At 42.1% G+C, this 15,956-nt stretch overlaps 1 protein-coding gene across 1 annotated transcript in view; it reads right to left on the bottom strand.

The window, feature by feature from the left end:
• Window positions 1–10,753: 10,753 nt before the first annotated feature.
• Window positions 10,754–15,956, bottom strand: part of RPA2 (replication protein A2) — a 15,203-nt gene continuing 10,000 nt past the window's right edge. Inside the window, exons 5-9 of the mRNA XM_018566890.1 lie at window positions 14,250–14,324; window positions 12,202–12,309; window positions 11,628–11,750; window positions 11,415–11,509; window positions 10,754–11,097 (exon numbers count right to left, since the gene is read on the bottom strand). Of these exons, the coding sequence (XP_018422392.1) occupies window positions 11,013–11,097; window positions 11,415–11,509; window positions 11,628–11,750; window positions 12,202–12,309; window positions 14,250–14,324 (486 nt within the window). The 3' untranslated portion in view covers window positions 10,754–11,012. The remainder of the gene's footprint in view (window positions 11,098–11,414; window positions 11,510–11,627; window positions 11,751–12,201; window positions 12,310–14,249; window positions 14,325–15,956) is intronic.

The raw sequence follows: 15,956 nt of genomic DNA, 5'->3' as shown, positions 1-15,956 counted from the left end.
TGAGAATTTTCAAACCAACTGCTTCGACAAAACCCGAATTTAAAAAAATCGACTTTTGTCAAAGGGAGGGGTATTAACGGGGCCACACAAGCCCTAAATGTCAGCAGTCAACAGCACTTGGCCGAAATACGAGCAGTGTATGGCCAGTTTAACTTGATAAGTGTCCGTCACAAGCAATGAAAAGAATTATGCTTGTCACTGTTTGCTGAAGAAAACAACAGGTGTTAGGAAATCAACAGGAGCAATTTGTTCACAGCATTGCAGCTGTGTGATGTAATGGAGCAACCGGGTTCATCCAAGTGCATGTGTGCAAATGTATAACAGCTACATTCACAATATAAAGAGACATGAAAGCCCATCTCCAGGTAAAAATCTCAATTTGCCTGTGAATAGTAAATAACAAAATAGTAAATCAAATAACTTATATTGTGCCGCGCTCACCCCTCCTTCTTTATATGATATAAAAATAGTATTAACATCCTAACCAAATGCAAATGTGACCAGTGCATACCACCTATATATTATATACCACCTATTCCTTAGGAATATACAATGAGGGGGGCTTATCAAAACTGGAGCAAACAAAAATCTGGAGCAGCTGTGGATGGCAACCAATCAGCTTCTATCTTTCATTTTCAAATCTCAGCTGAACAAACTGAAGAGAGAAGCCTATTGGTTGCCATGGGCAACTGCTCCAGATTTTGACTGCTCCAGCAGGGGCGTCCCGAGGCTGGGTGACACCCGGAGCGGTAACATGCTGATACCTGCCGGCGGCCATCTTGGTGATGGACGCCGGCAGAGAGAGGAGGGGACAGTCACCTAGCGGGATAAGATATGCCGCCCGGTCCCCTCCTCTCTCCTGATACTGTCGGGCGTTCGGTCCATGACCGAGCGCCCGACTTTTCAGAGGGGGGTGACACCAAAATGACTGTAAGTCATTTTGGTGTCACCCCTCCAATGGTGTCACCCGGGTGCGGGCTGCCACTGTGCTCCAGTTTTGATAAATTCCCCCTAATGTGTAAATATCCAATTGTGCTAATAAACAAATGCCAACGTGCACATATTATAACATCTCCGCACTAATAACAAAATTAGTGAAATGTCCCAAAAAAATATATATACAATTTTTCTTCCAATCTCAAAGATGTGGCAACCTTTAATTACCCCTACTCATTCACTAAAGAGTTAAATAAAATGTAAATAAATACACCATACCTTAGAAAAAAAATCCTTTAACCCCTTCGTGACGTGAGACGTAGACTATGTCCCTGCCACTAAGTGCCCAAATGACTGATCACGTACACTGAGCTATTTGGGGCTCTGTAATGCTTATAACCACTGAAAAGCAGTGGTTACCGTTCATTAAAGGATGCCTCAGTACTCAGGCATCCATTAATGAAAGAGTTAAGCTTTTTCAGACACCTGATCCCTTTCAGGAAACGGGTGTCTGACAGTGAGAGCAGAGCAGTATGTACAGCTCTTGCTGTCACTCTGGCAGCTAGTATAGATCGGGAAATCCCGATGTATACCGGCTTTTTTTCCTAAAGGTTCAGCAATAGAAAGATTTGGCTACATGTTTCTTTTGCTGAAACAATGTTGCAGGCTTCTGATTGTTGTGGGAACCATCAGAAGCCTTCAGTGACATCTGATCCTGAAATGTCAGTGTCACTAAGGTTATTATTGCCTGTTCATAAGTTGGAAGCAGCCTGATAATAACCAAAAATTAATTAAATTATCAAGCAATAATAGTGAGATTCATTCACAATGACTGGTTGATATAATTAAATAAATAAACATGTAAAATGTAAAGAATGTCACCAGCACACCAAGCTGTTTGTATTCAGCAAATGTCCATTTTAATGACAAACAATGTCATTCAATAGCAAGTACTTTCGGGGCCTCGCAGGGTCCCTGTCATCAGGCTCAGAACACCACCGTGGTCACTGCGAGCACCCACTCATCTTACACTCATCTCACTCGAGCACACACAGCTTACTAGAACACACAATGGTGGCACCATAGGACCATGGAAAGGAAAGGAGCCATTCTAAAACAGGATATCAAGCCCAGTGCTCAGCTGATTCTGCAGAAAGCTAAGACTTTTAAGCATCAAGGAGCAACATCTACTGTGTGTAATTTAATCAGCATTTAAAATAGCTTAAAAATCTTTTGAATTTAATATCAATTTCAAGTTGACCTTTACATGGGAAAATTACATTAAAAAAAAAACATTCCCATATGCATTAGTATGCAATAACCCAAACGAACACATTTAAAACACTATATTTTTGTTTATAAATACCTTTTTTTTTCCAGTTTAAATTTCGATCCTGGAATGTAGCAGGCGGCCATGTTTGAAGAGGGCAAATGCTCCTCTTTCCTGGAATTTGTCTGTCGTCATCAAAAGTAATTCCTGTGCCTGCACAGCTTCACTAGGTTCCATGGCCACACCCATCACATCATGAGCGAGATGTAATTTCTGTGACGAGGCAATCCCAGCGTGCATCGCTTTGGCACACTGACGTCATGTTTACCCTTTCAAAGGAGGAAGTGAATGCTCTGCAAGTCTAAGTACATCAAAATGACAGCATTTTACACCGGACATGATTAGGTTCTTATTAATCATCATAAATAGAGGGATAGGGTGGATTTTAATTTTTGAGTGTAAAAGTCCACTTTAAGAGCAGGTTCACACCATTTTCCAGACCAGATCTGGAACGCAGTGCATTACGTTCTGCCACGTTTTTACCACGTTTCGGGGCATTTAAAAAGATTTTTTTAGCGTAAAATGGGCTTTCAGGTGCGTTCCAGTGCGTTGAAGGTGTTTCCATGCACTCCACTGCATTCCAGACCAGACAAAATGAGTGTGAACAGAGTGTGAACGGAGGCCAGAAATAGCATAGGGATACATTAGGATGCATTTGAGGTCTGGAAACAATCTGGTCTGGTCTGGAGATGATCTGGATGTGGTGTGAATGGGCCCTTAGTAAATGGCATTTCTAAAGCTATAAATCCAATCCCTACCTAAGTACACTACCTAGTGATCAACTTCAAAATAGTAGTCCATAAAAGTGCAATTACAAATAGTTAGTTCTTGCTTGTAGTTTGTCTCTCCTGCAGCAAAGAGTAAAAACACATCTTAACTAACTATACACAACCAAATACTTTGGGCCTACTGCTCCCAGTCCATGAACTAATTAACTTTTTCTTCCAGCAAATGTGGCTAAGGGCATCTCCTTGGAACACAGTTCCAACAGGAAGAGAATACTGTCCATCCAAAGTAGAGGCTTTCACTTGCTTATAAACATATAAACAAATGCATACAACCATTGCTATAACAGAAATGCTCAAATCCTGAAGAAAATGTGATGGTCATAGTCCTTGCTGTACAGGGGATACTCCCTGCACACTACTTGTAATAGGCAGGTATTTTAACTAGTTTTCCATTCTTATTTATAGATACACACAGGCACACAGTCTCTGAGCAAACCAGATCTGGTAAAATAAGATGACTAAGATATTTCTTCCATTCCTCAAGGTGTCAAGGAAGCAATTGTCTAATGATCAATAGTTTTTAGGAATCCTCAAAATGCCCCAAATGTCTTTCTCATACCAGGACTGCCTGCTCTTTCTACACATGGGGTACTCATAGCCATTATCTTTAGCAACATGGTTCTTTACTATGTGTTCCAACCGGAACAGTGCTGTCATGTCATCGATGTTACCCATCCCTGGCAGTACACAAGTATCCAAACATCTTTTGATGAAAGTCATCTTTGCTATTTTCTGGGCCACAGCAGAAGCTGTGGAATGTGGGGGAGAATAATTGGACCTACGGGGATCATAAAGCTTCTCCATAGGTGGAACTTTTCCAGTACCCTTAACTTTCACCGCCAGCTGATCTGGAATTAAAGGGCCAGTTCAAGGAAGTTCAAAAGAATGTTCCCTATGATTAAGGACATTCATTTATTTCTGCTCCTGCTATCTAACTTCCTAAGGGGACAGATTAAAGTCCTACTCCTCCTGTTCACAATTGGACTTTGTCTGCTCTGTACTTTCCACAGTCTCTGCCACAGGGACTACACTAGGGTTTGGTGACATTTCTACATTTTGCTGATATTTGCAGCGCCATCCGCAGTCACTGTGAGCACCCACCCCATTACAAGGGACTTTCGGTAAGGAGTGCAGCAAGTCAAAGAAAAGTATCTACACTAGGGTTTGGGCTCACAGTAACCCCCTTTCCTACCCCAGAGATCTCACCATCATCCTGGGAGATGATCCTCCATCTTTTCTCTCACTCAGTAGGGCTCCTCGACCACAGTTGAGAGAGAGAGTACTTCACTACCAGGGTAGGTGTTGCTGGATGCTCCATCACTGCTTGAACAGCAGGAGGAATCCTGCTCAAGTTTCCGCCATCACTGGAGTGGTAGCTGATGTTGGCTTTTCCTCCACTTCAGGGGAAACAAGTATAGGTGTGGCCATCTTTCTAAAGGTGGCCATACACTTTACAACCATCGCAAGACTTCAGTCTTGCGATGGTTGTAAAGTAATTTAAAAAACGTATGATCTGCCCGTCTTGGACAGGCAGATCGTACTTGCGATCATCGGGCTTCTGATGACCGCAATGCTGAACGGGCAGTGTGCGCATGCGCACACCGGCCCGTGCGGCATTGATCTTACGATCATGCTAGAAAACCAGCCGAAAATCGTACGATTCTCGGCTGGTTTTCTAGCATGCTCCTAAGACAAAAGACGTGCAACCGTACAGTAAAAACGGTTGCACGCCTTCCATACACTTTGCGATTATCGTACGATCGCGGGATTTCCCGCGATTATCATGCGATAATCGCACAGTGTATGGGCACCTTTAATCTCTTTCTTAGCAGCATTTAATTTCAACTTGCGGTTGCAATGGGCAACTCCCTTCGAAGCTTTATGTTGGGCATGAAAATAGAGGCTGTTGTGCATAGTAACCAATAGTGCTATATCAGGAAGTGTGTATGTATTCGGCCCGATCACATGCTGTCCGAGGCATTCACTGTAGGTCCCCATGCACACAGGAAATAAAATACATGTGTACAGGTGTGTTTGGAACTAATTTCCAAACACAACTGGAAGCATGTAATGCTTTGTTATGGCTTAATGCACACCTAGAGGGTTAGCAGCGTCTAGGTGAATTCTGTCTAGCTGCAATTACACAAACAAGATTTTTGGGGCCCTGGGACTGTTTCACCTGCATTTTATATGATTAAACATACCTAGATGCGTGTGCAGCCCCCATCACCTTCTGTGAGGTGGCTACTAGACATTTAGTGATTGCCAGTGCTGTAGTCAGCCTGGTTGGATTATAGTGGCATTTATCTGGTTAATTCCAGGTGTCTGGCACTGACTAAACCTCCCTGGGTGGAGTGTAACTCTGCTATATTGTGGGACAGCCAATGAGAGGCACTGTGAGTGTATGTACAGTACAGCAGCCAATCACTGGGTTTCTCTCAACCAGTGGTGCATGCTGGGATAGGATACAAATGCTGGAGGAATTTGCCATGTGCTCAGACTAGTCAGGACCAGCCATGGATTAGGGCTGGATGCTGTCCAGCCACCCCCCAGGCTAGGCCTGAGTCCTGGAGGTGGGAAGAGGCTTGAGTGTGGGAAGAGTTTCCCTAGGCATCAAGTATGGAGGACGCCTGTGTTGATTGCCAGAGGAGGAGAACCAGAGAAGCTGATGTCTGGTGGAGGTGCCTGGAACATAGAGGACCTCTGGAGCATGGCTGGTGTCTCTCCTGCTGAGGATCTGTACTCATCCCCCACTCATCTGTTACTTCAATTACCGTTCACTGTACTATAAGTGGATCTACACTGAGATGCAAAAGAGGTCTGGGGTCTGTCTGTTACACCCTGGATGTCTAGTATCCTTATACCCTCTCTCCCCAGTATGCAGAAGCTTAATAGACAGTTAATCAGCATTGCATTACTAGAGTGGACATCAGTTTTGTGGGCAGTAGAAGAGGGCGGTTAAATGGTAATGGGGCAGCTGGAGACCAAAAACCCCTAGACAGACTAGTGATGACCCGGTTATTCCAGCGGCTCTTTCATGGGGTGAGAGCTACCCATGTATGCACGACTAAACCAAGCAACATCTAAATGCAAGAAAAAGGGATCTGGGAAGCATAAACACGTTTTTTATATTTCCCAGATAACCTCTCCTGTATTTAATGTAATGTAGAGCGCCCCCAAGCACAGTGGGCAGATCGGACACGATAACCTGTGGAGTGGTGGGGGGCATGTCATCCGTGGCACACCACACCTGGTACAAGTGAACCATTTTTTTCAGCTGCTGACATTATCAGTCACTCAGAGATGTTATAAAGCTCACTGATGAAAAACGGCACCGACAAAGGCACAACAGAATATAAATACATTATCTAATAACCTATGGTGAAATAATAAAAGAGCTGAACTCTCGACTTCACATGACAAAATTACTAAAGATAAACCTTGTCTCCTACTAAAGAACCTTGTCACCTTTTATAACAGGGAGTCTGCAAACATATACATATAATCACAAATAGTGATACCTAGGATCCTAATCCAAAACCAGTTCATTTTGTATTATTTTATATATGTATTAGTATATTTTTGCCACGATTAGCTGTTGAGCATGAATTTTACTCTACAGAAGCAGTTCTTAGCCTATGTTAACACTGACTGGCGTTTTTTTCCCACCAGATCAATGGCAGTCACTGCAAGGGCACAGAGAAAACAATTGTTTTCTCTGTGCCCTGTTCACACTGCCATCAGGTGGGCTGCAGTGCATTATGTAAAAATGCAGACATGCTGCATTTTTCCGCAATGCACAAGAGCTCATCTGATGTCAGCGCCAGGCTCCGCTGTGGTAGGTAAGTGTGAATGAAATGTCACTTTAAGGCCTCATTCACACTAGAAACAGCCAGCATGTACAGCTCCTTGCACGGCCGTATCAGGCAGCTCCCGGAAAAGACAGGTGCTGCGTGTGATTAGTACGCAGCCCGTCCTTCTCTATGGGACTACGCGGCCGTACACCACCATACGCTCACCTCAAGTGCAGGTCCGTACGGGTGCGTGTTTCCTGGCTCGGGCACAGACAGGATCCATCCTGCTACCGTACGAGTACGGATATGCAGGGCGGGTGAGCGTAGGGCGGCACACTCTGAGAAGGACAGGGGCCGCGTACTAATCACACACAGTACCTGTCCTTCCCGGGAGCTGCCTGATACAGCTCCATCTGCATGCACGGCTGTATGTGCCGGCTGTTTCTAATGTGAATGAGGGCTTAATATAATTTGAAGGCATATCACAAAGCATGTGTAGCATGACAATGTTAATAAAAGTGAAGCCAGGATGGTAAATGCAGTTGGAATATAACATAGCCAATTTTCGAATCCAAACACACAGCAACTCTCTAGGGCAGCCAATTAGCATGGTGATACTGATGCCGGAGCTGTTTATAACCGGCTTCCTGTAATTTGTCTTTACTGAGCTGACCGGCTGCCGTTATTTTATTTGCATAAAATGCACTGGCAGCCAGTATGTTTGAAGTTAGGAAATGACAATATGTGGACCTAATCAGTGACAGTGCCTGTACATTACAGCTACTGCTCAGTTCCACCAGCATGCTTTTAGCAATCCCTCCTCTCCCGTTTGCCAGGACCTGCTACTGGCTATGTCAGACATTTAAACCCTGGTTCAAACCTAGGCTTTTTTGAGCAGTAGAAAAAGTGCTTTAAAAACAGCCAACACAAGAAATTCCATGATTTTCAATGGCCCCTGTTAACACCTGAACAGAAAAATGCCAAACGCAGAAAAAAGTAGATGAGCGTCTTTTGGCAGTTTGCAGCTCATTTTCCTCCATAGAATTCAATTGAAAAGCCAGGAAACACATGTCAGAAGCATGATGCACATTTTCATGCGTGTTTGTACGCACTTTGATCCATTGACTGCAATGTTTAAGCTGCCAGTCAAAACGTGTCTTCATATGCGCACACAAAAATGTGCAAAAACTATAATGTCTTGGTCTGAACAGGGCCTTAGAGCTAGGCTGGGGCATGACTGATTAAGCAATAGCAGCAAACTAGCTATTGCACCCATCCTCTGCTGCCAATCAGCAGAGGGGGATCTGAAGTTCTCCATCAGGTCCGCTTCTAGTGATTGACAGCAGCAGAGGGCGGGTGCAATAGCTAGTTTGCTATTGGCTATTGCAAAGTGAAATAGCCAAGAGGAATCTAGCTATGCATTCCTATGGTGTGTTTTTTTTTTTACATGCATTTTGACGGCATACATAGGACAGTTCTATGGACACTGGGTCCTAAACTTGATTCCGGGAATTGGCTACAAATCTGTAAAAGCTGCTGAAGGTCTTTTAATGGGTGATGGTGTGCATAGCATGTTGTGAAAAGGTTAGAGTACCTTACCTTCTCTTGTATAGTGTATTCATTTACTGGTAACGGTGTCTACAGGCATGTGTGAGAACTGTAAAGGAGGGCTAGATTGTGGTGGTTAATGGTGGTGCAGCGAGGGGGGTACTAGCTGTGGTTGCAGGTAAGCTTGAGGTGATGTTCTATGCAAGGGTGACTAGGAGGGGGCAGTAGTATACTCGGGTGGCCAGATGGGGGTTGCTCGTGGGTAAGGCAGTGGTTCTCAACCTGTGGGTCGCTGTGTGATTTCTGCTGTGCTAGGTGAGAGTCCTTCTCAGCCCTCTCCTAGCGCAGCAGTCAGTTCACCCGGCACGCTGCCAGATGTCGCTGCAGCAGTCGCGTCATCCCTAAATTTAATCGTTGGGGGTCACCAAGGGGTCCCGGCCCTAGAAAAGGTTGAGAACCACCGACTTAAGGGCACAAGCAAAAAAATCGGAGGATTTTCTAGAGGGTTATATGAAGGTCTTTAACTCCGGCCAGTATCCAATCACCTGGTGATACCTGCATATTACCCAGTCATCCCTAAATTACCCGTGTTCTGTATGGTCAAGAAAAAAAAAACCATACAGAGCTCAGTGTGAAATTTTCAGACACATGTCAAGGATGCAGAGCAGGGACTTGTGTTATTGGGCAACTCACACCAAGGCTTCATTTAAACAAAGCAAGCCAAAATGCAGGAAACTACTGCTAGGGTCTCTCCTAAGTTGATATTTCTCAGGGATTCCTTTGTCATACATGAAATGCTAGCTATCATTTATCTTGAAATATCAGTTTTGGAAAGGCTGAATAAGCCAATTACAGACCTCGGATAGTGGAAGGCTGTGCATGTGCAATCACAGATATTGAAAGATGTACATGAAACGTTAGGAGGATGAGAACTCTCCTTACCCGAGAAAAAAACAAAAACACATTGGCTTATTACTCTATGCCCTGAAGATGCCTGGCTGGAGAGGTCATGCAAAAAATTCCCAATCCATAAGTAAGCAGCCACACTGGGCACAATTCCTCTTTGTCTGTAGCCACCTTTAGACAGGGGATGTGACTCACCCCTAGAGGAACATGTATGAATACAAAATACAACAATCAAAATCTAAAAGCAGCAACCAAAAGTAAAAATGACAGTCTGTCTTAAAGACCTTAGAATTATTGTTCGAAAAACAAATGCGATCAGTTTCTTGAATGATAATCTGCCAGTTGATGGGAAGTGCAAGATTGCAATTACTGTACAACTGGCTGAATGGGCAGAATAGAAAACTTTTGTTAAAACGGATGAAAATTGATAAATTAGTGGCGTTTTCATACAACAAAAATCACAACACTGCACATGCGCAAATGAAAATCTGTTCTGTCGATCGACAAAATTCAGCAAGTTAGTAATGCTGACGAACGATTATAGAAATCTACATTAGTCTGTGCATGATGGGGTATGCGAGCGGAAATTGAACAGGGGTTTGATGACTGGACAAAAAAAATAAATTAATAATTGTAAGGTGTATGGCCACCTTGAAAAGGTGGCTACAGACAAAAGGAAGCGTGCCCAGTGTGGCTGCTTACTTATGGATTGGGCAAATGTATGGCGTCTCTGGCCAGGTGCGCCATAGTGCTTTGGCTACTAGTGTTTAACAGGATCCCTGTAGACCTACCGGATATAATATGAATATTTACTTTGGGCCAATAGTGCCATTCAACTGTAAACATATTATGGTTCTCACTTCACATAGTCTGTAGCAAATTAGCCATGAATCATGCATACAAAAGCAGTTACAAACATAAAACCATGCCTGAACACAAGAGAAAAAAACTTTATTCGTATCACCAATATACATTTTACATGTTTTATTTACATATATTTTGAAGTAAAAAATGCTAAACTTAAACTACAGAATGTAGAAAAAACAAACCTTACGGCCTATTATAAAACTACTTTTGCATACATGTCAGTACACAATAGAACATTTTAGAGAACTATTAAAGGCGGTACCAAATCTAAATGGAGAACTTAGCTTTTTGTAGCAAATCAAGCCTTACACTGGCCACACAATACCAGTAGTGCTGCATACACATGGTACTCAGATAAGCTTAAGAAACCAGTTTAAGTGGATCCACACTAACATAAGGGAGAGTTAAACCTGGTGAGCTTCCTGTAAACAGCTGTTTACTGTAGCTGATGGCCTTTACTTTATTTAGATAGTTTATTAACAATGCTCACACTTAGCAGATACGAGGTGGATCCGATTTCTTTTAGGTTATGCGTCTAAAGATGTCAGAATTGGTATAACAAATAAATCTTTGTACTATTCTGCCTAAAAATGAACTGGTAGTTTTTGGTTGACATCGCCCAGATGAATCAACACAAGCTACATGTTTTTACAAAATTCCCTCCCAGGGTTCTGTAGTAATTATATGTGAATCTTTATGTACTAAAAGAGTGGTGGACAATATACTATGCATAGCTGGCTATACAAGTGCCAAACAATAACCAGCTGTGGTAGTCTGTTCACGTAATCAGCCAATACGTCTCCAAGGTTACTGTTAGTGCTTTCTTGGCTCCCACGTGAATTATCAATCACCATCCGTTGACTTATAATGGTCATCATCTACAGTGGAATAAATATGACCTTCATTGCTGAGGAATTCCAAAGCTTGTCTAAAAAAAAAAAAAGCGACGTTAATAAAGAGCATACACAATATGCTAAAAACAGGTATAATCTCAGCAATGGGAGGATCTTTCAACACACACTTTACATTGGTTGGATGGACATTAAAAAGGCATCTCAAGGAACAAGTGAAAGCCATCAGAGAACACTAAAACTCCTTACATCTGCAAGTTAACAAAAAAAAGTCCCAGCTTGAAATCTACGTAATGTGGCCTGCTTACACTTATCCCTAGTAAACCTGTCTTTTCAGAACTGGAAAGTGGTAGCAACAGAATCATAAAAGCATGTTTTTCCATTTCTTACTTACTTGATAGTATTCACATTTATTCCATGCAGCCTAGACTTCAGTTCTTCAAAGCCCATTCCTTCATTTCCTTTACAGCTTCTTATAAAATTTAAAATCTGACAAGGAGAGAGAGGTTTTTTTTTTTTAAAACTAGTTTAGGTCTTCAACAGCCAAAACACAATTATCCATCTAGTTTCAGATAGATATTTTTAAGGAAATATATTGGTTACAAACCTGGCTCTGATGGGGCGTCAATCCATTTGTATGCATATCACTTCCTCCAGAGAAACTGCCACCTGTATCCATGCCCACACGACCAGGTGTACTGAGTGCCACAGCAGATCCACTACCTCCAGGCTATGGAAAAGAACAAAATTTTTTTAAAATATAGTACTTTATATTAGTTTGTTACTCTTCTTGGATAACAAAGACTGCAGTGTTAATGCTAGTGACAGACTGCATCATGCATGTAGTTTTTTTTATTTTGCCAATGGTTCAACTTTAAAGCGTAACAAAAGGGTTGCATACTTCCTTTGCCCCCCTCCAAGCTGATCACACTACCAAAAGGTTGGTTTGATTAAAAGTTTTTTTTGTTTTTAAGAGTAAGTGAGCCACTATGAACACAGTCTCCTATCAGCAAAGATCACATAACCAATAGCCTAGGCTTCAAGTCATGTAGCCAGCACTAAGGCCAGTAATATCATCAACATAGCTTTACTTTCACATTTGTGCGTAGGTCAACTTTAGGGAGGATTTTGTTGCCATTACCAACAGAAATCAAATAAGCCAAGCTAAAACTTGAACTTACCTGAGCGTTGAGACTCATATGAGAATGAACAACTTCTAATATGTGCGACACAAACTCATTCATATCTTCAACAGGAGCAATCTTAAAAGCAACTACACTCTTCTTATTCTACAAAAGAGAAAAAAAGAATAATTAAAATATAATGAACATGTTAAAGCAGCAATCCCAGGATTCTCCTTCCAGTTGATTGGGGGGGGGGGGAAATCGCGAACATGGCTCATCTGTAAACTTTTAAATAGACCCATTTGGAAAAAAAACCAGTAAAAGCTTTATTGAATAAAAAAGAGTGGATTGTATCACACCATAAATCGGTAATACTAGAAAACAGTAGGATGAGCAGAGATGTCCAAATGGACATCAGAGAAGTCACTAGAACCTGACAGGGAAACCCTCGTGGGGGCCTATTTACCTGATCCAGGACATGGAAATACAAGTTTTCCGACCCACCACGATCCAATTAAAATGTCCACATCTGTGGAGGAACCTTAGGCCCTAGAGCCAAGACTGCTCATTGATTAAGAGCAGAAGCAAGGAAGACATTTTGAGGCACTTCCCATAGAAGCTGCAAATCAACCGTATTAAGAGGGTCCAACTCCAAATAATCTGAACTCACAATGTACCCCAGGACTTAAGCTACTTCTCATTGGGTGTATCTACTGCAGGGTTGTAATGTGAGCTGTCTGCTGACAAGCTAAGGGAAGTTTTTTCCTGCTGGGACATAACATTAACAAATTTGTCCCCAGAATGGAGACTACAGGATGGAGAGGACCAGAAGAATTTCCAGTGCCTCTAAAGGGTAAAGGTCACCCAATCCACAGCGACATACTTTGAACATCAGTCATGGTTACATTTTTAAAAATTAACCCCTTAGGGTGAAGAAAAAAAATCTGCAGCTCAGCTGCAGATTTTCATTGTAATGGTTTAATTTTTATATAATTGATGGTATAAAAATATATCATTTTGTAACTTTTTTTTAATTATATCAGTCATTGCGAATTAATCTATTACTGCTTGATAATGTATCTCATTTTTGGTTATTATTAGGCTGCTTCAAACTTTAAAAAAAAAAGAGAAATATGAGGAGTGTGAAAAATCACTCAGCCTCATAGTTCGAGCCGACCTGTGACAATGAAACTGTCACATGTCCGCTGAATAGATCGGGAAGTGAGCGAACGCACACCGTCGCTCGTTCACTTCCCGATCATGTCCCTGCAGAGAGCCGTGACTGACTAGTATATGTCCCCCTGTGACCCTTAAGAGAACTATAGGGGGAAAAAAAACACTTACCCCATAGTTCTCCTTTAAGAACAGCCAATAATAACCTTAGTGACACTGATCCTGTAGCATTTCAGGATCAGATGTCACTAAAGGTTTTCCGATCGTTCCAACAACAATCAGAAAACCTGCAACATTGTATCAGCAATAAAACCAGCAATAAAACCATGTATCTAAAAGGTTTCCATTTCTGAAAGTTTAGAAGAAAAAAAAAAAAAGGCGGTATACAATCGGGATTTCCCCATCCTATGTCAGCTGTTAGTGAGAACAGTAAATTCTGCTTTGCTTTGGTGTCTGAAAGGGCTCAACTCTTTCATTAATAGATGCCTCAATACCGAGGCATCCATTAATGAACGGTAACCGCCGGTTACCAGCATTACAGAGCCCTGAATAGCCGATCACGTACAGTGTCCGCAGTCATCTGGGCACTCCGTGGCTGGACGTACAGTCTATGTCTCCCATCACGAAAAGGTTAAAGTCTTGACTGAAGTCACCAAAGAAAAAAATAAATGTATTTGCTTTACACAGATTTCAGAATTAAAAATGTGATTTATATTTCTCAACATAAAGGTCGCTTAATGGGCAAAGAATGCGTTTCCTATGAAAACAAAGTTAAAAAAATTCTAGGTGCCAGATGGAATTTCAGAGGCATTTTGAAAGAAAATAATGTTAGGTAGGTTATGGAAATCAAAATGTCTGTAGAATACCATTCTATCCAGCATTAATAGAACAATGCATTATACCACATGTAAACATTTGTACAGCTATAGTACCTGAAAGGAACGAAGGTGTCCTGACACTTTCACATAACTTCCAGGAGGCACAACTACATTTTCACAGCTTGCTTCCTGCAGAAAACACAAACAAACCCTGATGCATATATGATATATGTTTATATGAAATGGAACACTACACTGGAAAAAAAAAAAAAAAATACAAATGGTATAGAAAGTTTTTAACCCTGAATTTAAACATATTTACTCAGTAATGGCTTAAATAGCTACAGTAATCTGGAATGGGCTGGTTTATTTAATCCTTTCGGTGCCAAGCTCCTTTGAAAGCTTTTAACCTCAGCTGGCCACACATTTTTCCCATTGTTTTTATTTTCTACTGCTGCACTGCCAACGTTTGTAAAAGACCCCCAAACCATATATTTTCTGAAAGCACCGGCGCGGTGGAATAAAAAGATGGTGCTACTAATTTTGTAGGTCCTGCGATAATTGCGCCAATGTTTGTTAAATCACTATTAAAACTGATTTAAAAAATACACAATTCAATTGATAAAGCACACTAAAATCAGTATCAGCACATGGAAAAAAAAGAACATCCCCAAAACGTAAATAAGCGACTTATGTTAATCGTTTCTGCTGTGTAAAATAATGGCGTACATTTAAACGCAACAAAGCTTATGACAACGGACAGCAATGAATCAACGCTTTCACATGCGATGCCAGTTAAAAACAAAGAAAACCCAAGCGCTCTAACAACGCATGGCGCTTCAGAGAAATATCAGGGGTACAAATATTTCTATTTTGAAATAAGAGTCCTCAATATTTTTCTGCCGCCTCTGTTACAAGTTAATTGAAATTGAAATCACTCAGTACGGAGACTTCCCATTCATTCAGAAAACTGGTGATAGTAAATATTTTACTATCAATACTTGCTATCACCAGTTATGAATGGGTAGAAGCCTCTGTACCGAGTGCTTCTCCACATTCAGAAACTCATGAATGAGCAGGAAGTGATGAAAAGCGCTTCCTGTTCTTTCATAACTAGGGACACATTGTAAACAACTGGGGACACATAGTACTAACACTGGCGTGATCAGCCACCACTCATGTGTTAGTTCTGCACAGAGGATCAGTAAATATCTACCGATCCTCCGCTCGGTCACGCACAGGGCCACTGTCATCCTGAAACCGACAGGATGACATCGTGTCCTCTCTCTCCTAACTGCACACTACTCTGCCATCCTGACAAGTGTCTCCGTCCTCCCAAACACCCCCCACAGTCCCTTTCTGCTCGGATCCCTGCTGCCTCAGCCCATACAGGCAGGGATCTGAGGAGAAACATGGATCGGCTCCAGGCTGAGAACTATTAATTTACAGGGGAGAATTAGTGGAACACTTCTGGTACAAGTGCCAGGAACACCCACGCACGGTGCTTCCACAGCAGCCGCTTAGCTGATGTAGGCACCCATGCAGGGACCCACTAGAAAACAAGAAATTTTAACATTTAAAATAAATAAATAACAGGGCTGCATACCATCTGTGCCTTCCTTACAAAAAAAAAAAGGGGAGCAAGGTTTACCGTCACTAACTGTCGACAGCCATTTCGGTGTTGGACGTCGGCAGAGAGAAGGAGTCCCCTCCTCTCTCGCGTACAGCTGTGGGGCATGGACTTTTTAGAGGGGGGGGGGGGGGACACCAAAGGTGGTCACCTGGGGAGGGCCGCACTACCCTTGTGGTGCCCATGCATAG

This window comes from Nanorana parkeri, unplaced genomic scaffold, assembly GCF_000935625.1.
Source record: "Nanorana parkeri isolate BGI_ZX_2015 unplaced genomic scaffold, ASM93562v1 scaffold986, whole genome shotgun sequence".
Classification (NCBI taxonomy): Eukaryota; Metazoa; Chordata; class Amphibia; order Anura; family Dicroglossidae; genus Nanorana; species Nanorana parkeri.
The sequence above is the reverse complement of the archived record's forward strand: the minus strand, read 5'-3'. Positions and strand labels throughout refer to the sequence as shown.